Source organism: Henckelia pumila, chromosome 4, assembly GCF_033568475.1.
Source record: "Henckelia pumila isolate YLH828 chromosome 4, ASM3356847v2, whole genome shotgun sequence".
NCBI lineage: Eukaryota > Viridiplantae > Streptophyta > Magnoliopsida > Lamiales > Gesneriaceae > Henckelia > Henckelia pumila.
In genome coordinates this window covers 145,023,586-145,045,781 of record NC_133123.1, presented here as the reverse complement: position 1 = coordinate 145,045,781, position 22,196 = coordinate 145,023,586, and the positions used below count along the sequence as shown (strand labels likewise).

Below are 22,196 nucleotides of genomic sequence, written 5' to 3'. Positions count from 1 at the left end.
CGTTGATATCTTATGCTAACATTACAAAATGTCACAAAGGCTAAGACGACATTAGAATAGAGGACATTTATTGCAAATGTCACCAAAACTTTATTGTCACCAAAAGTTCCATATAAGGACATTTATGTGTGTCATTAAAGACATTTTTTCTACTAGTGACATCGATCTTCACTGGGGTATTTTCTACTTGTATGTGTGACTTTGTTACATTTTTTGTATTAACAAAATCATCAGGTAATTGATTTGCAATTCTTTGCAAGTGAATGATTATTTCAACTTCTTGCTCACATTGATTGTTTCTGGGATCGTAATGAGATAATGTTTTCTCATTCCAAAAGATTTTTCGTTGTTCTTCAGGATACAATTTTGCTCCACCTAATGTTGGAAAATTTGTTTCATCAAAATGGCAATCGGAAAATCTTGCAGTAAACAAGTCGCCTGTTAAGGGTTCCAAATATCTAATGATAGACGGTGACTTATATCCCACATAAATTCCAAGTCTACGTTGGGGACCCATTTTGGTTCGTTGTGTAGGTGGGATAGGTACTTGTACCGCACAACCAAATACTCTAATGTGAGAAACTTCAGGTTCTTGACCATATGCAAGTTGCAATGGTGAATATTGGTGGTAATTAGTTGGTCTTACACGAATCAACGATGCAGCGTGTATGATAGCATGACCCCAGGCTGAAGATGACAGTTTTGTTTTCATGAGTAGCGGTCTTGCAATTAATTGCAGTCGCTTAATAAAGGATTCTGCAAGACCATTTTATGTATGGACATGGGCTACTGAATGCTCGACCGAAGTCCCCATTGACATACAAAAGTCATCAAATTCTTGTGATTTAAATTCAGCAGCATTATCAAGGCGAATTGCCTTAATTGAGTGGTCAGGGAATTGAGCTCGTAGTTTATTCATTTTCCCAAGTAGCTTTGCAAAAGCTATATTTCGAGTTGCAATCAAACTAACATGTGACCACCTAGTTGATGCATCAATCAATACTATAAAGTATCGAAATGGACCATATGATGGGTGTATAGGCCCACAAATATCCCCATGAATTCTTTCAAAGAATGTTGGAATTTCAACATCAATCTTCGTTGGAGAAGGCCTTATAATTAGTTTACCTTTTGAACAAGCCACACATGAAAAGTCACCATTTAGGAGAACCTTTTGATTCTTTAAGGGATGTCCACGTGAATTTTCTATTATTCTTCGCATCATTGAACTCCCAGGGTGACCAAGTCGGTCGTGCCATAATATGAAAGTTTTCTTGTCAACAAAATTCTTGTTTGTGACTGTATTTGCCTCAATTGCCTTTATTATTGTGCAATACATCCCAGAAGAGAGTGCACGTAATTTTTTTTTTATATGTTTTTTTTTACCACATATCATAGATGTAATACAAATGTATTCAACCTTGTTTACCTTCAATGTTTCAATATGATATCCATTTCTGCGAATATTTTTAAAGCTAAGCAAATTTCTACTGGATTTGCTAGCGTAGAGTGCATTTTCAATATATAGAATTGTCTCATTTGGCATAATGATTTTTGCCTTTCCATGACCTTCAATAATTTTTGATGCACCCGATATTGTTATAACATTATTTTCAGCTAATGTTAATTCCAAAAAATACCTTTTACTTTGAAGGATGATATGAGTTGTACCACTATCGGCTAGACATATGTCTTGGTATTCTTCTATTAATCTAAAAGAAATGCATAATAGATTAAGTTACAACTTCAATATTCATAAGAAGGAAATTATATTAAATAAAGTTCTCAAATCATTAACCACTATTACAACTGAAAATAAAATTGTACTGAATAAAACCAAAACCAAAACCAAAAAGGCAAATCTGACTATTATAGAAAAAACAACATAGATAACCAAAAGCACTAATCTTAGGGACACGAAAGTATTAAAGGCAGAACTTGATCACTCTATTTTTTCTAGCACACCACCCCCAATCAAATGATCAATATTTCCGTCTGGTTGTGCAAAAAAATCAGACACATCCAAGTGAGTTATATCAACAGGGCCATCATCATCAGCAAAATTTGTCTCTATTTTTCCCTTTCCTTTGATCGAATTTTGGTAGAGATCCACAAGATGCTTTGGAGTACGACAGGTACGAGACCAATGCCCTTCCGTTCCGCATTTGAAACACTTATCTTCATACTTTTTCATGTTTCTCCCTGTTTCTTCTTCATTATTCGGTTTCCACTGCTGGTGGTTTGTTATCTGTCTCTTTCCATCATGTTGCTGGTAATTTTTGTTTTGACCATGGCCACGCCACGCCCATGACCATACCCACGTCCTCTTCTAATATGGGGATTTTGAGTTGAGTTGGCATTCACTTCAAGGAATGATATTTCATTTGCTTCAGGAAATAGTGTAGAGCCAGTTGGGCATAATTGATGATTTTTCAATAGTAATTCATTGTTCTGTTCAGCAACTAGTAGACAGGAAATAAGCTCAGAGTACTTTTTAAATCCACGCTCACGATATTGCTGCAGGAGCACATTTGAAGCATGGAAGGTGGAGAAAGTTTTTTCAAGTAGATCTTGATCAGAGATATTTTCTCCCCAAAGTTTGAGCTTTGAACAAATCTTGAATAATGCGGAGTTATAATCTCTTACAGATTTGAAATCTTGTAGGCGAAGATGGATCCACTCATAACGGGCTCTTGGGAGAACTACACTCCTCTGATGGTCAAACCTTTCTTTAAGATTTTTCCAAAATTCTTGTGGATTCTTCACAGTGAGATACTCAGCTTTCAATCCATCATCGAGATGGTGGCGAAGGAAAATAAGAGATTTTTCAAGATCCTGCGGGGATTCATTAATTTTTTATTTTATTGTATTTTCAAGATCCGTAGAAACAAGATGAACCTCAGCATCCAAAATCCATGACAAATAATTTTTTCCACTGATGTCAAGAGCTTCAAATTCAAGTTTTGTAATGTTTACCATTGCGACTCTTAAAAAGAAAACAAACGAATTTAAGGATAATAATAAATTATATATATATATAAAGTTGAATATATACGTGTAGAAAAATGTACAAAATAAATAATTATGTTATTTACTAATTTATTAAACAATGTTATAAAATTAGTTAATAAATAATTATATATACGTGAAATATATATATATATATATATATATATATATATATATATATATATATATATAATTATGTTAATAAGCATCGAATCACACTATCATATTTACTAAATTTCCTAAGAATGATAAATCTTCACATAAATAAATATCAATTAATGTCGAGTAAAAATAAATGCATAAAAAAATATAATATCCCAATATAAGACACAAACATAAAAGTGTATAAAAGTCAATATTCTTCGGGAATATTGATAAACTTAAGATTTTGGATAATATTCTTCAGGAATATTAAAAATCTTATATATTTATATTGTATCCATAGATCTATTGAGATGACCAATAAAAATATTTTGTGTTATTTCAAGAACATCAACATAAAATTAAAATTAATGCTTCTTCAGGAGCATAATATGAACATAAAATATGAGATACTTTGAGAGCATCAATATTAACTTTTAATATTGTGCTACTACCAGATCATTGAAGCTATTGGCAAAAAAAAAAAAAAAAAAAAAAAAATAATAATAATAATAATTGTGCTACTTCGAGAGCATCAATATGAAAGTTACATATTGTGCTTTATCGAGAGCATCTACACAAAGATTACGAATGAAAATTATTTATGAGTTCTACCTTGAAGCTAAAGCACTCGTGCTGATAACATGTTATAAATTTAGTAGAAAAATATGAGAGAATAAAAGACAAGAGAGAATATAATAGAAAAAGATGAGTGTACAATATATGGACTAAACACCTCTATTTATAGGGTAGAGAGATTAGTGCATAAAAGGAAAATTACAATCAAATCAATCAACTATATTACATCTATGTATAACAATTTTTTAATTTATGTTTATTCTAAAACTATTTTCATATATGTATAACTCAAAATATTATTTTAATATAATTATACCTTTTTTGGTAATTTCGACAATAAAAAGATCTTATAATATTAAACAAATCAACATCTTTAAGTTATTTAAAATAAGTTTATCCAAACACTTTAACAGCTTATTTTTAAAATAAGTTCTAATAGCTTATAAGCTCGTAAAACAGCTTTTAAGCTCTAAGAGCTTATAAGCTCTTTTTAATAAGCTTAGTCAAATACTCTCTAAGTTGTTATTGCTCAATTCACAACGATTTACTGCTGAATGTTGTTCCCTTCTTTCACAAGAACTTACTTTCAAAGTTAGGTTTGTTAGGCGACAAGCGAATATATGATTGCTCGTACACTTGTTAAACAGTCAATTCTTATTTTAGTCCTTATTTTTCTTACGATGTTCGATGTCTTTATTTTCTGATGCTTTGTCTAATGACTCTACTTTGATTTGTTTGGTTTATTTAAGTGTCAGGAAAAAACACTAAATAGAACGAGGCAACAATGAGTTCCCTTGGCTCATCTAGTGTTTTGTATATAGGGATGACAATGAGATCGGTATGGGTTGGTTCAACTAGGACCCAAGAGCCGACCCTTATAATTTTTAAGGGTCTTCCCGGCTCGTTAACACTTAAACTCATACCTAACCAGGGCTTGAGACCTGGCTGTTAAAATTTTTAAGGACTCGTACCCGTCCAGATACGTTAAAACTTAAAAGTCATACCCGACCCGACCTATACCCGAAGTTTAAGGGGTTGGAATCGTTTGGGTCCGTAAGACCCATTGAAAAATTATATTTATACTATATTTTGACACATCTAATTATTAATTAACACAAAACAAACAAATTGAAGTAATTCAAATTATGACTCTTATTACATAATTAACTCAATCAAATTAAATAATAAAAAAAGATTCTTCTTGAAGTTCTTAGTTATCAAGATTCACGAAAAAGGATAGGATATGTGTTGTCAAAAAAAAAGGGTAGGATATGTAGATATATTCTTTACGCTTGGATTTATCTATAAATAAAATATTAAATAAATGTAAATAATGAGATAAAATTTGTTGATAGATTATAGTTTGTTTGATTTAATTGATTAAATTTTATATAAAAATGGTAAATTATCATTTTGTCCTTTTAAAAATTAGTAAAATATTAATAATATTATTTATAAAGGATAATGTAGTAATTTAAATTCAATGATTTGATTGATGTAAGATAAATAATTAATAGATAGATAAATAATATGACAAAAAAACGTAAAATTGAATAAAATAAGTTATACCTAGATTAATAATATATCATACCAAACAATTCTTAAAAGTATAATTAAAAATATATTTACCATTTGCATCGTTTTGGCTTTACAAATATAAAAGCACACATTTACGTAGATTACTAAATAAATATCAAAACCCTAACGGGTCGGGTATAGTTTGTTTCCTATAAGACCCGTTGCCCAATGTGTACCGTTAGAACTCAAAATTTAATACTCGACCCGATACTCATTTTTTCATGCCCATATCACATCATATGCCACATGTTTCAAAACATGTGGCAATATGATGTCTCAAACATAGGCCGAAAATTAAAATTGACAATAAATTGTGTCTCAAACAAGATAAATGAGTAAAAAAATACATTGATGATTTTTTTAATTGAAAACACAGGTGAATGAAATGTTTTATAACTGATTAATTGCATTTTATTTATTCATAGTGTTTAGTGTACTTAATTTTTAATAATTTGTGTAAATAAAGTTTTTTTTTAATAAAGTGTAGCACGGTGTGTAACACCAAATATAGCAGAAAATTTCGTCCGCGAGCGTCTTCTTCACCCCTTGGGGGTGCTCTTAAACTGGTTTAGTTACAAACGCTTCACTGGAGCCAAAATAACCCTAAATGTTAATATATTGATATTTTCTACCAAATTAATCCATCTGTCATATATTTATTTTTCTCAATGTGGTCATTCGGTCATTTTTTTGTGTCAAATAAACGTTAATTATAATTCAGTCCCCAAACCTAAACAAAAATTAATGATCAGTCCCTGTCAGAAAAAAACTTTGTTTAAACTCCCTGGGCCCACATGTTTTGTTTCGGATAAAATTCGGTACAAAACATGAAAAATATGGTACAAATACATGATATTTGAGTATCAAATGTGTTAGATCTAGTATAAATATATGATTTTCGAGTACTAAAAAATATTGATATTAATAACATATTTATCTTATTTGGATGAAAATCGATACAAAACATTGAAAATATGGTACGCATATGTGATTTTTGAGTACCCAATGTGTTAGATTTGGTACAAATATATGATTTTTGAGTACTCAAACACATGTTGCAAGTTCACGTTAATAAAGATGTTTAGATTTTATACTCAAAATTGTATTTTTTGTACTCGATCTTGAACAATTAGTGCTCAAATATCTTGTATTTTTACCATATTTTCAATGTTTTGTACTTAATTTTATCCGAATAAAATAATGTGGGCCCAGGGAGTGCAAACAAATTTTTTCTGACAAGAGACTGATTCTTAATTTGCTTTTGGATTTAGGGACTGAAAACCAATTCATCATTAAGATAAAAGGAAAGGCGGCACGTGATTGTTACACCTTTTTTATTCCAAACTCTCAAATTGTAAACTCTAATTTAATTTCCTTGGAAAAATAATAGTATTGATGATAACAACAACAACAACAATAATAATAATAATAATAATAATAATAATAATAATAATAATAATAATAATAATAAATTTCATTCAAGAATTTATCAAATCACACAATTCAAATTTCATTTCCTGGAAAAAAATTTAATTTCATTCAAGAAGTGATAATTTACATATAATTCATCAAAAATATATATGGACCATTAAAAATTAAATTAGAATAAATAAACTAGCACATTTAAAAGTTTCAATTTTTTTAATGGGGAAAGGATATTTTGTAACGATTGGAAATCAGACTCGAACACTTATCCCAAATTTGGAAGTTTGGTGTCGATGGCTTAACCGTTTCATATTAACCCCACTGTTTTACTCCCATTTTCGTGACATGGTGGACCAATAATAATAACTAACTAGTATCCATATAATCCTACGTATTTACATATATATATATATATATATATATATATATATTATCGTGATTTATTTCTCACCATTAAAAAATAGGTGGTTAAGAAAATAACATGGAAAATAATGTGAGAAAGTGGGGTAGTTATATGTTTGTGGGGTAATTTGGTACGACCATGAAAATGAACATAAACGGTTATTCTAGCACCCTCATGCATAATAATATAGAATAGATACGTTGTAGAAAATAAAAATATATTAAATCATGGTAAAAAAAAATTGTAAAAAAAATAAAAACAAAGAGGTCACACCGACGTATCAATTTGGTGTAGCCCCGCACTTAATATAATAGAAGAGATAATACTACTTCTAGTTCTACTGCTAATAATAATAATAATAATAATAATAATAATTACTAAGCCAGGGATCAAAATGTCGTTCTTGCTGATGGACAAATCCATACTATGAAGTTGGACTCTGCCGGAGCCATCGATTTCGTCCCCAAACCACGATTAGAATGTATAAATGAAGGGTATGGAGAAGACCAACCTCAATAACATGGCCAAAAATATCCACATTAAACTTTTAGATAAATCTATGTGGAATTGTTCGCTTTCAGATATGGCACACACCACACGTTTAGTAACATATCAACAGAACAGTCTGTTTACGCACACATATATATAAGCATAAGTTGAAAAAACAAACTTAAAATTAAAGGAAGTAGTGATGGTATACATGCATATCATGGGCCGGTTAACAAGTCGGTATTCGCATTATAGTCGGCCATGTGTCTCGGGGATATCGAATTTTTATCGGCCATTTCCATATTTGATATTCCGGCCTTTGGAGAATTGTCCGGGGAATCCCCGGGACTTCCTCCTAATTTACGCGAACGCGGTGTGTTTGGCTGAGGAGCACGTTCAGTTTTCTTCTTAACTTTGTTATGCCAGTTCATTAACGCCTTGGAAGTTTGTTCATCAAATATGGACTTCTTCATCTGTGATCCCATCTGAATTAAGATATATAAACGTTAATTACGGTTCCGTTATGTTACGTCAAGAAAATTTAAGAGTTCGTTTTGTTATCATATATATTACCTGTGTAACAAGTGCATAAAGTGGAAGTGTAATGTAGCTGCATAAAAACTGCACTCCTACCCTGTCATCACTTTCAAACTTCAATTCAATATGGAGTCAGTGACTCAAAACCCAGCAAATATCAAGACCTTACTCACCCTATGCCCACTCTGACAAGGGCAAGAATGAAATTGCGATGAAAGCATGAGTACATTCCAAATTCATACTGCACCACATTCATTACTATTAATTCAACTTCAGTCATTGATATCTATGAACATATATGGTCATATATAAACGTATTCATTACCGAAATCCATATGAAATGCGTGATCTCAAAAGCATTCTGATCAGAGGAAAACAGAACCAGAAATTAGGATGATTATAAGAATGCTCTCAATCTATAAAATTTGGTAATTGAAAGATTTGAAGGACGGAAAAAATTCAACCTGAAAGAGCGTAAGATGGATAAGATGAAGCACCAACTTAGGCCTGTTAAACCAAAAATGTCTATCCGAAACTTGAACGAGCGGAATGCCTTGGACTACTGCGTGTCTTTCTTGGATTTCAATAGCCATTTGTGTTATGATTGATTGAAGCTTTGTTCCAACTGCCAAAATCATCTTTTTCAAATGAAATAGTTAGTGCTAAAACTTTGCGGGATTAAGAAACTTTGGTCAAGGTGTGAGAGAGTCATACCACTAATGGCATTATTGACAGCCAAAACATAGCATGCCATCCTGAAACGAAAACGGAAATAAACGGATATAATTGCTGGAAATGGTATTACAAATAGGGCCAGGAAGAACATATATACCTTTAACATTTACAAGCAGATAGACGACTGTAGTCATCCATAACACTGGGCTGAGAGTGGGACAAAAATATGATTCTATGTAAGAAAAATATATACATATCATTTGATTTGATATTAAACTGGCCGGGAGAAATATATATCATACGGGATTCCAACGACGACTTTGAAGTCATCTTCCAATGACCTCTTGATATACTTCTGAAAATCGAACTTAGTACCGGGAGCCAAATGGACCTAAATGGAAGTAATATATATCAGAATTATGTGGATGGAATCTTATCCTTAACAATAATGTATCTAGAGAACTTACTGAGATGAATCCATGCCGTAGAGTTAAGTAGTCGGCTCTGCGAACTGACCATAATATGTGACGAAAGAAACAAACCTGTCGAATTGATTAATTGCATTTGCTGATCATGAGTTCACACATGTAGGAACATAGCTATGTATGCGTCGGAAAATGAAGAGATATGAGAATTTTACAGCATAGAACAGGACGGGTGTTTTCATCCATGAACTGGTATGGCCTCTTACAAAAGATGTTTCGTGTGTAAGCCTGAATCTTGAAGGATCTGTGTGCACAAAAACAATTGGCGCATATAGTTTAAAATGGCCGGAAGACAAGTTTTAATAATGAAAAGATGATAGATACCATTGGATACATCATATTCATGTACAATCTCTCTTTCCCAATCTTTCCATCCACGAATCTGAGACAATGAATAATAATTTGAATTCACAATATGCATGAAATTAGAGACTAAACCAAACATATATGCTATAGACAAAATACCTTCAACCTTCCCAGCATCATTGTTGCGGCACTGTAAATGACATGAAATACAGCCAAAAAGAATATGAAGATGTGGAGCTGATGTAGTCCATGCACAGATATTAGTGGCACATACCCCTAGCATATTGATATGAATAAAAATATGATTGTACGTGTTAAACGAAATGTTGTTCCTCGTATTTATAAGCTAGCTAGGTACGTACCTTTTTACAATCTTTGGCTGGACTATCGGCTGCCAAGATTCTGCGTTGCATCCACAGGAGTCTTCGGTGACTACTCCCATCATATTCTTTATCTAAATGACAGGGCAACATTGTGTTTGCCACCTTTTCAGGAATACAGAACTGGGTAATGTAGTTTTGTCCAAATGTTAGTAGAAGCGAGATGAACCCCAAAACCATAAGCTCTGCGCAAAATATTTTGAGTCAAAGAATGAATATATATATCATGAGGCTAGCTAGCTATTAGAGTTAGAGCTGTTGGGGCGGCAGCTGCTCTTACCCCCTTTAACTTTCTCCAGAGCTTCCACCAATGAATACTTTTTTTTCCTCTCAAAAGTCTACAAATTTAAGCATAAAATTAAATTAAATATATAATTGCAGTTTGATATATATATGGTTGCAGTTCTAAAAATTAAAGTCGATCGGAATGGAAAGAAAATAATGTTAGAAAAATCAACCAATGCATGCATATTTGTGTCTTAATTTTGTCTTCAACTTGTACATGCATGTTAATTTAAAGAATATCATTCATGATTAACAAAAACCATGCACGATCAAACCCCTAATTAATTAGTTGAATAGAGTTCCACAAATAATTTAGAAATGTATAAATTTATAGGTATACAAATATTAATTCGTACCTCTCCAACTTTATGCAGTGTTTTCTCCAGAATTATAGAGATTATAATAATGACGGCACAGACGAATGAAACGGCCCATGTCGGAGTCTGGTCGAGCTCCCTGGAAGCTGCATGCGTTCCTCCACCTCCAGCCATCTTCTTCTTCTTATATGATGATCAAATCAGAATGGATATTATATATATATATATATATCTATATATATTCTTCATGATATCGATTTCTATTGGAAATCAAAAAGTTTTTGGGATCATGAATATTGACAGAAATCATGAGATGGCAAGCTCCATTTTTGTTTTCTAAATTTTGTCTAGTTTTAATTAGATCTTGTAACGGAACTCAACCCGATGTTAGTTAATTGACATATTCAAAAATAGGCACTGAAAATAGAATTCGTGTCGAGTATGCCGCGGAGTGATTGTTGGTAGGGATTTTAGTTAGTTTTGGGACCGTAACCCCGCAGAATATATATATATATATATATATATATATATATTATATATATATATATATATATATATATATATATATATAATTTTGATCTCCTGCACCCTAGGATGCAGGAAAATTATGTGCGACCATTAAAACTCGGTGGTGGGTTTTAGTGGTGCAAAAAAAAAAACAAAAACAAAAACCACTAAAACCCACTACCGTGTTTTAGTGGTCGCACTAAAATTTCCTGCACCCTAGGGTGCAGGGGATCAGATATATATACACACACACGGAAAAACTGCAATTTTGGTCTTTTATGTTTGTAACTTTGCGATTTCGGTCCTCTATGTTTTCATATTTCAATTTTAGTCCAGCATGTTTCGATTTTTTGGCAATTTCAGTTTTTTTATTCGAAAATGATTACGTGGCACTATACACATCAGCTCTACATCACCACTGTATTGGTGCCATATCAGCGCCACATCAGAAAAAAAGACTAAAACTGCCAAAAAAATAAAGATAGCGGACTAAAACTAAAATTTGAAAATATAGAGGACTAAAATCGAAAAGTGACAAACATACGAGACTAAATTTTTTTTTTCCATATATATACTAATGGATGAAGAATTTAATTCTTGGTGTAAAGGTTACACTGAGATTTACATATGGGAAATTGCATATATCACCCCAGTAAAATTTCGGGTTTGCTGATAACTTTCTATGAAACTTGTTTGAACTAATAACTCTATGTGATTCTAGATCTGTAGCATACACACATCTTTCAACCAAAAATTAGAAAAATACCCCTACTTAAATAAAATACTAAATTAATTTTATTTTATAATTCTATATTTAATTGAATAACTTAATCAAATTTTAGTTAAATAACTATGAAAATTATATATAATTATTTTATGTTAATATTTATTATACGCGAAATATATTTTAATAGTAAATTATATTATTACATTAAATTAAGATAAGTTTAATTATTTTTAAAAAAAATTTAATATTTAAATTAATTAAAGTGATTGTATAAATAAACTTAATTGAAAATAAAAGTTAATGCATTGATGTTTAAATTTAAATTTTCAATAAATGGTGATAAAAAAGTTCATAAAAGTCATTTAAGTGTAGTTTAGTCATTTTTTAGTCGGAATGGGTGTGTATGCTATATATCTAGAATCACAAGGGAGTACTACTAGCTTAAAAAACTTTCATAGGAAGTTATCAGCAAACCCGGATTAATTTAACATGGGTGATATATGTCATTTTCCCATTATATTTATCATGTTAAATTACAATAATGATAAAAAATGATATTTAGATTTAAGGGTACGTACCTTAATAATGATTCTGAAAATAAACCCAGTTTACAATCTATGGCTTAGATATACACCATATCTAATTCAAAAATCATGTGCGCACTAACTTTAGATGCGAGTGTGACATGAACATATTGATATTAAATCTAATTCAAAAACTTTAATAAAAATAAAAGAAAAAATAAGTGAACATCATATCAATAAGCACTGGTAACCGACTGAACACTGATCCACCTCTTGAACAACTTGCAAAGTGCTCCGTTGAATATAGTGTCCATGATAGAAGTAGGGACGTGGGTGAAATCGCAAAGTACGTAATGTATGAGTACACATATTTATATGTAATGCATAAAAAATGACTACTCTGGTAATTGGGGATCAAACATTGGAACTCATGCTTACAATATAGCTAGGGGCCCCCAGTATGAGTGTGCTGCTTCAAAATTTCAGTGGGTGCCACACATACTGACCGTGATCTTGGACTAATAATGTCATGGGTAACCGCACGCGCTGCTCTATGTATCTAGTGGTTGTCATTCGGTTATAAGAAACAAGAGCTGAGCGACCGTACTCAACTTCTCAAGGGATACCAGACTCAAAGTGATACGCACATGTTCATACAAAACATGACATGATAAACATGCATCATATGATAGATAATAATGCAAGAAATGACATAAATACTCAGCTGGATATCTCAGTCAGTACTTACATACCTCTAAACAATTGATTTAGTAGCACAGGGTCTAAAGTTCAGCCTAAAGATAAGTGAACAACATATCACTATTTTTTTTTTATATCTAGAAGCATCTACTAATTTAATAACTACTCTCAATAATTATTAGGGATTCTGGACTATACTTTCATATGTCGTTAGTCCGCAGAAGTCAAAAGCCCCGCAACTTGAGCACAATTTTGTTACAACCTCGGTAGTACCTTGCTCCTGCAACCAACATTTTTTGTCGTTTATATTTATAAATTATTTGAATAAATTACGATAACAAATCATTTTGATATGTTTTTTATAGTTTCTAATTTTTTAATATGTAGTCCTTTTTCTTGTGACATTGACTAGAAGTTATATGTTTAAATAAAATTTTTACAACCAAATTTTTTTTGTGGTTTACATTTATAAATTACTTTAATAAAATATTGTAAAAGATCATTGCATATGGAATTTTTTTTGACAGAAAAATTTGTAACTTTATTTAATACTGATAAGATCTGAATTTACAAGCTTTATCAACCAACTAGAAAAATTTCCAAACACCCAACAAAAAGGTGTAGGGGATGACCAAGAAAATTTAGTTAAAGAGTGGGCTACTTCATTAGCCGATCTCCTCGCGTGGAATAAAGAAATATTTCCAAGCTCTGTAATACTCTTTTTAATATTCGCAACACACAGACCCACATAACTAAGATCTTCTTTTGGCGATGTAACTGCTTGCACTGCCAAGAGAGAATGCGAAACTATTAAAACTTGGTGAAGGTCTTTCTCTCTCAAAAACTCCATTCCAGCTTTTATAGATAATAGCTCACCTAGAACAACAGAACCCGACATCACCAGCTTTTTTCCATATGCCACCACAGGTTGTCTCTCCGGATCCCTCACAATCCCTCCAATCCCGCTCACATTATTGTTGTCATCAAAACTCACATCCACATCTAACTGAAGCTTCCCAGGGGGCGGCAAAGACCAGGAGTAGGGAGAAAGTAAAGGCTCTACAGGTTTAGCACACAAGAGTTCACGCCGAGCTCTTTGATATTCCATCAACATCGCCCTCCCATTCTCATAAACATCCCTCAACTCCCTCCTTACCTCCTACAGAGAAAAATTTGCTCCCCTAACTCCTTATACATTGTGACTGTAGTAGCCCGTACCCAGTTTTAGTAAGTAACTGTTATTTAATCCAATAAACATGATTAAGGGAACTCTTAATGGATTAACGGAGTCCGAGATTAGACTCGGAATGATCAGAAATGGTCCGGAGGGTCAGGTGGAACGGACAATGTGTCACTGCTTACGCACTTGATGTGACATCGGAAGCAACGATGGTGAACGGACACAATGTTCGTCAGGCAGAACAGACGCAACAATGAGGAACAGACGTTCCATTCGTGGTCTATAAATAGGGGTGCCAAGATTCACATTTGAGCACACCAATCACCTCTTCTCTCTCGTTTCTTCAGCCTTCTAGCTTAGATCTAGGGCATTCTAGGCGTCCCGTTGGGAATCCGGAAGTGGCGTAGCGATCCAGGCGTCATAGCGGAGCTATGGCCTAGTTTTGAGGCAATCGACAGTAAAGGGCTATCGACGGACGAAGATATAACTTTTGCTTCATAAAAATATTTAGGAGTATGCAATAGCCTAATTAAGGCTTTTAGGGCACTATAATGATATTAGTATCATTTGGTAGTGTAGTGCGGTTATAGGCGTGGACTTAGAGCTAGTAGCACTTGCCTAGTATTTGAGGTACGAAAGTACTGTTCGAGATATCCTGACTGAGTATGCATGTATTATGTGACTGCATGATTTATATGCCATGATTTTATGCTGCATACATTTGCATCTTGATTTATCTCTTTTGAGATGTCTGTTAGTAGGGTTCTACCCTATACTGTTAGTGGATGGACTTATATCGAATTGGGTCCGGCGTATCCACTAGTATTTTGGTATGGGAGCCACCTCCTGCAGCGACGGCACAGCGTGCTACATACCAGGGCCCGGTCTGTCTCTGTTATCTAATTCTTGACCTCTAGTCAGTAGGCGGTTCACTTGCATTCATGTATACTCATACTCTCTTGCTGAGCGTTTTATGCTCACGTCTCGTACTCTGTGTTTCTGGATACCCTATTCCATGGGACAGGTTTGCGATTGGATGAGGCGGGTGGATCCAAGAGGTGCTAGACAGTGTTTGGCCAGCTGGAGCTTCGCTTAGGTTTTTATTCTGTTGTTATTGGGTTGATACAGCGTTCGATTTGGTTGTATAAACTATTTGGGTATTTACAGATTCCTTTCCTTGGGATTGTATATTGTTTATGGTTTCCGCAGTTTAATTTTGATTAATGTTTTGATTAAGTTAATTGCATGCTTAAGTTCTGTTTAGTAGGTGATCTCGGTAAGGGTCACTACATTTATGGTATCAGAGCATGCATAGTATTCTTTGGATTTAGATTCTGCATAAGATAACCGTTAGGTATTTTTGTAAATGGCGGATCGCGATGATCGGAGTAGTCACGACAGTATTAGTGGACGTTGGGGCGATGCCGACCGGGAGCGTCATCGGGAACGCCATCATTGTCGTCATGATGAGCAGCGTTTCAGTGTGCGCCGATTCTTACAGATAGGTCCTAAGACCTTGATTGGAGGCAATTCTCCAGAGGATGCGGAGAACTGGTTAGACCGCATGGAGATGACTTTTCAGACTTTCCACTGTATTGAGGAGCAGAAGATGGAGACACTTGGCTATCTTCTGGATGGGCGAGCCTGTAAGTGGTGGAGGTTTACTTCTGCACCCTTTGTTGCGGCGAGAGGACTGGCCACCTGGGACGAGTTCCGCACAGCTTTTCAGAAGCTGTATTTTATGTAAGGACCCGATTTTATTATGTTAATTAAATTGTGTGTTAAAAATATGTATGAATAAATATCGGTTTATAGACGATATTAAATTGCATATTTGATTTATAAATCACACAGGAGTTGAATTAATTCAAACCGGGTCAAGTTTTAACCCCGAATGAATAAAATAAGACACACATTTAAACTAAACTATATTTTAATTATGGATATACATATAGATATGATACATATCATATTCTCTCTCATCACCATCATCTTCTCGGCGTCTGTATCGATTTTTCTTTCTTTTTCTTTCAACATTTATTCCGTCACTTTAAATGCCCGTATCTCCTTCGTTTTTGGCCGGATTTCAAAAGTAAATATAGTTTTGGAATCCTCACGACGCAAGCTTTCTTTTTATACCAATTTCGTAAGGTTTCGTCGTCGTCTCAAAAACCCAACTTCAACAGCCGCCGTCCAGCCGCCGCCGATCGTCGCCGGAGTTTAGGGGTAGGTTGTGTTAGTTGTTTAACCCTTTAATTCCAAGCTTTGAGGTTATTTTCAGTAGCTATGGTTTCGAATTTTGGGTAATTTGATTCAATTGACTTTCGATAATTGATATTTGATTTATTATTGGTTGTAGGTATTATATCGGAGTCGATTGAAGGTATTGGCTATTTTTCAGAAATTATTGGGGATTAATTTCGAATTTCCAGATTTTTAATATTGGGAATTTTTGAATTTTAGTGTGGATTATTCATTAATAGAGTGTTTAGATGCTCTAGAAAATATAAATGCGAATTTTCGAAATTTGTAGGAATTTTTGAAAAAATTCAGATTGTTTTAATTTCAGTATTTTGACGTTTTAGAGTCGTATATTCGATTTTTGGTCATTGATAGGATATTTTAATATGAAAATATGAATTTTAGGATTTATGAGCAATGTTTCTGGAATTACAGATTCTGAAAATTTGGGATTGGAATATCCGAGAAATACTTGAGATATTTTCTGTGGTAAATTAAGTGTTGGTTGAGGTACGTATAATGACATGTAATGATATTAAGTATTTTGTAATGAGTGATAACGTGCGTTATGTGCTTATGTGAATTATATGATTGCATTTACTCATTTACAATTTTACATAGCACTTTGAGCCTTAACTCTTTTGATTGCTATTGATATTGATCTCTTGAGATGTATTGAGTCATCATGGAGCGAGTGACATTGTTTAGTGCACTCCTGAGATAGCATGAGGCACGGACAGGTAGCTCCTGTCGCCCTCCGATGCTACGTACGACACTCCTGATGACAACATCAGGCTGGACGGGTCGCTCCTGTCACCCTCCGATGCTACGTGTATGGATTAGCAGTGATGATTCGAGGTCTGCTGCGTTCCTGGCACGGGTGGCCACTAAGATTATTGTGATACGATTATTTGGACTCCATTTGGTATCCCTTATTCCATTGATACCTGTCACGCATTACATTGCATTTCATTGCATTGTACTTGATTTTATTCATGTCTGTTATATTTGTCGTAATTTTTCTAGTTCGTCGTACTGGGGTCCGACCCCTGTTTTCTTTTTATGCTGTGGTTGTTTGTGATTCCATAGCAGGTTATCCAGGGGGATTTGACGCATCTGGTGGAGCGTCATCTAGTGGTACCCAGTGAAACGAGTGTGGAGTCGAGTTCCCAGATATATGTATATATCAGTTTAGCGAGTTTTATATTTACCGGGGTGATGCCCTGTGTATCTGTATTGATAGTTTTGGACTTTGTTTTGGATTGTTATTTGTGTGATCGAGTCTTGCCGGCTCTGCATGCGTTTAGTCCTGGCCAATGCGGCTATAGGTGTGTAAATTGGTATTTTGTCTCTATTTTCGAGTATATATTGCTGGTTGTGTTGTACAGTTTTTTTTTGGGATGTCCTATTTACGAATAGGTCATGCCAAATTTTTTGTAGGCCCAAAACGCAAATTTTTAACTCGTTTTCGCTGTTTACATTAATTAATCCTGGTTGTTTGCTCATTAAATATAAATTAGGACACGGGCCCTTTTATTTGGTATCAGAGCATAAACTGGGATATGCTCGAATTAAAGTCTAGGACACTCGAGTTTAGACACTAACAAAATGGTTGCGTATGGGTGTGACTACTTGTTCTTACGTGACTTACTTGTTGTGTTGATAATTTGAACTTATCTGATAGAACCAGTAGTTCTTGGCTTTAGAACTTAGTTTATGAATTTTTATTAGAACTCTGAGTTCCTATCATAGTTTTTTGTTCGTTAAGATATTTCTGCCTGTATTTAAATCCTTGTGTCTTGTAGAATGGCACCGGGAGGAAGAGGTAGAAAAGGAAAGGAAGTTGTAGAAGAGTCTGCAACAGAAAATATTAGAAATCTTGATGATATTGTCAGGGGAAGACGTGGTCGACCAGCTGTTCAGCTTCCGATAGATGTGGAATTATAGGTGGAACAACAACCATGGGTAAATCCTGACAAAGAAAAATCGATTCAGGCTGAGGCTGATCCAGTAGCTCAATTGACTGAGAAAATGGGAGGAATACGATTAATAATTTCTCAATTTCAGGAGTTGCGTCCTCAAAAGTTCTTTGGCAATGAAGGGAGTGAGAAAGCTGCTAGTTGGTTGAAAAGTCTCAACAATATGTTTAATGGACTAGAGTATCCTGATGAACTTCGATTGAGGTTAGTTCCTTTTCAACTTAAAGACCGAGCGCAGCTTTGGTGGGAAACGACAGCAGAAACACTTTCTGCTTCTGGTGAAAAGATCACATGGGAAGTATTTCGTACTCAATTTGCACAGGAATATGCACCACCATCATACTATTCTGCTAAAGAAGATGAATTTAATCTGTTGGTGCAAGGCAATAAATCTGTTGCTGAATATGCTTCTCAGTTCTCTGCTCTTTTGCCTTATGTTCCACATGTTGCAAAGAATGATAGGTCAAAGCTTTCACACTTTCTGAAGGGGCTTACACGAACGATCCACACATTGGTAACTACTGGAACTCCATCTAGTTATATGAAAGCAGTAGAAAAGGCAAAGAAGATTGAAGCGAGTTTACTCAGGGGTGAACCACAATCAATCCCAGCATCTGTTCCTCAAGGAGCTGGAAGTACTTCGCAAACACCGGTGGGTTTACCTTCATATCAGCCTACACAATTTTCTCAGCAAGCGAAGAAGCCTTGGTTTAAAGCTAGAGGAAAGCCATTTAAAAATAAGCCACAGTCTAGTTCCTCCAATTCTAGTGGTAGTCGTAGTGGAAGTTCAGTTGGATCGTCTGGAAGGGTGTACTGTGATAGATGTGGTGGTAATCATGTGAGTGCCAAATGTACAGGATTTCCTTGGACTTGTTATACTTGTGGGCAAGATGGACATTCGTCTAGAGTATGTCCAAATGCTGGAAGACAACAAGTGCAACCACAACAGTTTGGTCAGTTTCCTGGAAGACCATCGTTCAGGCCATATGCTCCTGTACCGCAATTTGTTCCTACACAGCCTTATATTCCGGTGCAGCCAACGCATCAGCCTAGGTATCCATCTCAGAGTCAGCAGCATTTTCCAGGTCCACAGCAGGCTCAAGTGCATGCTATGACTCAGGATCAGGCACAAGATGCACCTGGGGAGTTATTGCAGGTATTTGTTATATTTTTGAGTATCCTGCACGTATCTTGATAGACACAGGAGCATCTCATTCATTTTTATCTATTACATTTGCTGATGAGCATGAGATTGCTTTTACTCTGTTATTGGATACTGTGTCTGTAGCTACTCCTGCTGATGTTTTCTTGAGATAGTTCTGAATTGTGTGATTAGATTTGAGGATAAGATCATGATAACCAATCTAATCAAACTAGCTATGTCTGATTTTGATTGTATTCTGGGTATGGATACACTGATGAATTATAGAGCTACTGTTGATTGTTTTCATGGAATTTTGAGATTTAGACCGTTTTATGGCAATAAGTGGAATTTTTACGGTACTGATTCACAATCTCACATTCCATTAGTATCGGCAATGGAAATATTTAGATTATTGTCGATAGGAAATGAAGGATTTATGATTTATGCTCTTGATGCGACGAAGGAGGAAAAATTGAAAGTTTCAGATATTCCTGTCGTCAAGGATTTTCCTGATGTATTTCCTGATGAGATTCCGGGTTTTCCACCTCAGAGGAAAGTAGATCTTAGCATTGAGTTGATTCCAGGGACAAGTCCGATTTTTCGAGCTCCATATCGATTAGCTCCAGCAGAATTGAAAGAACTCAAGACGCAATTGCAAGATTTGCTGGAAAAAGGTTATATTAGACCAAGTGTGTCACCTTGGGGTGCTCCAGTCTTGTTTGTGAAGAATAAAGACGGAACTATGAGAATGTGCATCGATTATCGGCAATTGAACCAGGCTACTGTGAAGAATAAGTATCATTTGCCACGAATTGATGACTTGTTTGATCAGTTGCAGGGTACATCTGTGTATTCTAAAATTGATCTTCGTTCCAGATATCATCAACTTAGAGTTCGAGAGGAAGATGTTCCCAAGACAGCATTTCGAACGCGTTACAGACATTATGAATTCTTAGTTGTGCCTTTTGGGTTGACTAATGCTCCAGCGGTTTTCATGGATTTAATGAATCGCGTGTTTCGAGAATTCATAGACCGATTTGTTATCGTGTTTATTGATGACATTTTGATTTATTCTAAGTCAAGGAAGGAGCATAAAGAACATTTGACATTAGTACTTCAGAAACTCAGAACATCATAATTATATGCTAAGTTTTCTAAGTGCGAGTTTTGGTTGGATAGAGTATTATTTCTAGGACATGTGATATCAGCACAAGGGGTATCTGTCGATCTTAGTAAAGTTGAAGCTGTTCTTAATTGGTATAGACCAACCAATCTCTCCGAGATTCGTAGCTTTTTGGGCTTGGTTGGATATTACAGGCGTTTTATTAAGGGATTTTCTGATATAGCAAGGCCTATGACGACATTGACTCAAAAAGATCGACGTTTTGTGTGGACTGAGGAATGTGAAGCTAGTTTTCAGACTTTGAAAGAAAAATTGACTACGGCTCCAGTACTAGCATTACCTTCAGGCTCAGGTGGATTTGTTGTATGTACAGATGCTTCTTTGAATGGACTGGGTTGTGTTTTGATGCAAAATGGACGCGTGATTGCGTATGCATCTCGTCAATTGAAACCACATGAGACTCGTTATCCAGTTCATGATTTAGAATTGGCTGCCATTGTGCATGCATTGAAAATATGGCGTCATTATCTGTACGGTGAACAGTTTGTGATTTATTCCGATCATAAGAGTTTGAAATATTTATTCACACAGTCTGATTTGAATATGAGACAACGTCGATGGTTGGAACTTCTTAAGGATTTTGACTGTGATATTCAATACCAGCCAGGAAATGTGAATCAAGTTGCAGATGCTTTGAGCAGAAAAGTTCATACTAAGATGTTGGCATCTTTAACTATTTCTAAACTTCATGAGAATTTGGGAACTTCAGGATGGACTTATCGAGCTAAAGTTAATCATTTCATAGTTTCATCTATTCAAGTTGAACCACGAATAATTTCGAAAATCAAAGCAGCGCAGAAGACTGATCCATACATTCATCACTTGAAAGAATTAACTCCAGCAGGTCAGTCAGGGAAATTCATTGTTGCTTCTGATGAATGTTTGCGTTATAATGGTAGACTTGTGGTTTCGAATTTGATAGATTTGAAAGAAGAGATACTACGAGAAGCTCATTGTAGTCGACAAAGTATACATCCTGTAATTCGAAAGATGTATCATATCTTGAAAGCCCATTATTGGTGGGAAGGTATGAAGAAAGATATTTCTGACTTTGTGGCTAAGTGTTTGACGTGTCAACAAGTTAAGGATTAAAGAATGAGACCAAGTGGTATGTTACTTAGTCTTGAAGTACCACAGTGGAATTGGGAACACATTACTATGGATTTCGTGACACACCTACCTCGATCTAATCGTTGCTGTGATGCCATTTGGGTTATTGTGGATAGATTGTCTAAATCTGCCCATTTTATTCCATATGATCGTACTTGGACATATACGAAAATGGCGAAAATGTACATTGATCAGATAGTGCGATTGCATGGTGTGCCAGTTACTATAGTATCAGACCGTGATCCCAGATTTACTTCTGAGTTTTGGTCTATTTTGCAATCCGCTTTGGGTTC

The 22,196-nt window shown here is 34.6% G+C and overlaps 3 protein-coding genes across 3 annotated transcripts; all 3 read right to left on the bottom strand.

The window, feature by feature from the left end:
- Positions 1-2,244: 2,244 nt before the first annotated feature.
- Positions 2,245-2,979, bottom strand: LOC140861975 (uncharacterized). The gene is made up of 2 exons (XM_073264974.1): positions 2,899-2,979; positions 2,245-2,835 (listed from the first exon to the last, which is right to left on the bottom strand). The coding sequence occupies exons 1-2, from the start codon at positions 2,977-2,979 to the stop codon at positions 2,245-2,247; spliced, it is 672 nt and encodes a 223-aa protein (XP_073121075.1).
- Positions 2,980-7,779: 4,800 nt separating this feature from the next.
- On the bottom strand, positions 7,780-10,904 carry LOC140863726 (MLO-like protein 9). Its single transcript, XM_073267342.1, has 15 exons — positions 10,649-10,904; positions 10,288-10,345; positions 9,990-10,192; positions 9,787-9,903; positions 9,646-9,703; positions 9,477-9,565; positions 9,304-9,378; positions 9,139-9,227; positions 8,994-9,043; positions 8,876-8,916; positions 8,626-8,799; positions 8,487-8,522; positions 8,335-8,402; positions 8,198-8,258; positions 7,780-8,109 (listed from the first exon to the last, which is right to left on the bottom strand). The coding sequence occupies exons 1-15, from the start codon at positions 10,781-10,783 to the stop codon at positions 7,843-7,845; spliced, it is 1,521 nt and encodes a 506-aa protein (XP_073123443.1). The 5' UTR covers positions 10,784-10,904; the 3' UTR covers positions 7,780-7,842.
- A 2,703-nt stretch (positions 10,905-13,607) lies between these two features.
- Positions 13,608-14,180, bottom strand: LOC140861974 (uncharacterized). The gene has a single exon (XM_073264973.1). The coding sequence runs from the start codon at positions 14,178-14,180 to the stop codon at positions 13,608-13,610; it is 573 nt and encodes a 190-aa protein (XP_073121074.1).
- Positions 14,181-22,196: the final 8,016 nt, after the last annotated feature.

Coding starts and splice junctions, on each gene's coding strand:
- LOC140863726 (XM_073267342.1), bottom strand. CDS start 10,783: ATGGCTGGAGGTGGAGGAACGCATGCAGCTTCCAGGGAGCTCGACCAG. Junction 9,566..9,645: donor TGAATATGATGTATCCAATG/GTATCTATCATC, acceptor TTGTGCACACAG/ATCCTTCAAGATTCAGGCTT. Junction 9,379..9,476: donor CACCCGTCCTGTTCTATGCT/GTAAAATTCTCA, acceptor TCAATTCGACAG/GTTTGTTTCTTTCGTCACAT.
- LOC140861974 (XM_073264973.1), bottom strand. CDS start 14,180: ATGTTGATGGAATATCAAAGAGCTCGGCGTGAACTCTTGTGTGCTAAA.
- LOC140861975 (XM_073264974.1), bottom strand. CDS start 2,979: ATGGTAAACATTACAAAACTTGAATTTGAAGCTCTTGACATCAGTGGA. Junction 2,836..2,898: donor CATGGATTTTGGATGCTGAG/GTTCATCTTGTT, acceptor GAATCCCCGCAG/GATCTTGAAAAATCTCTTAT.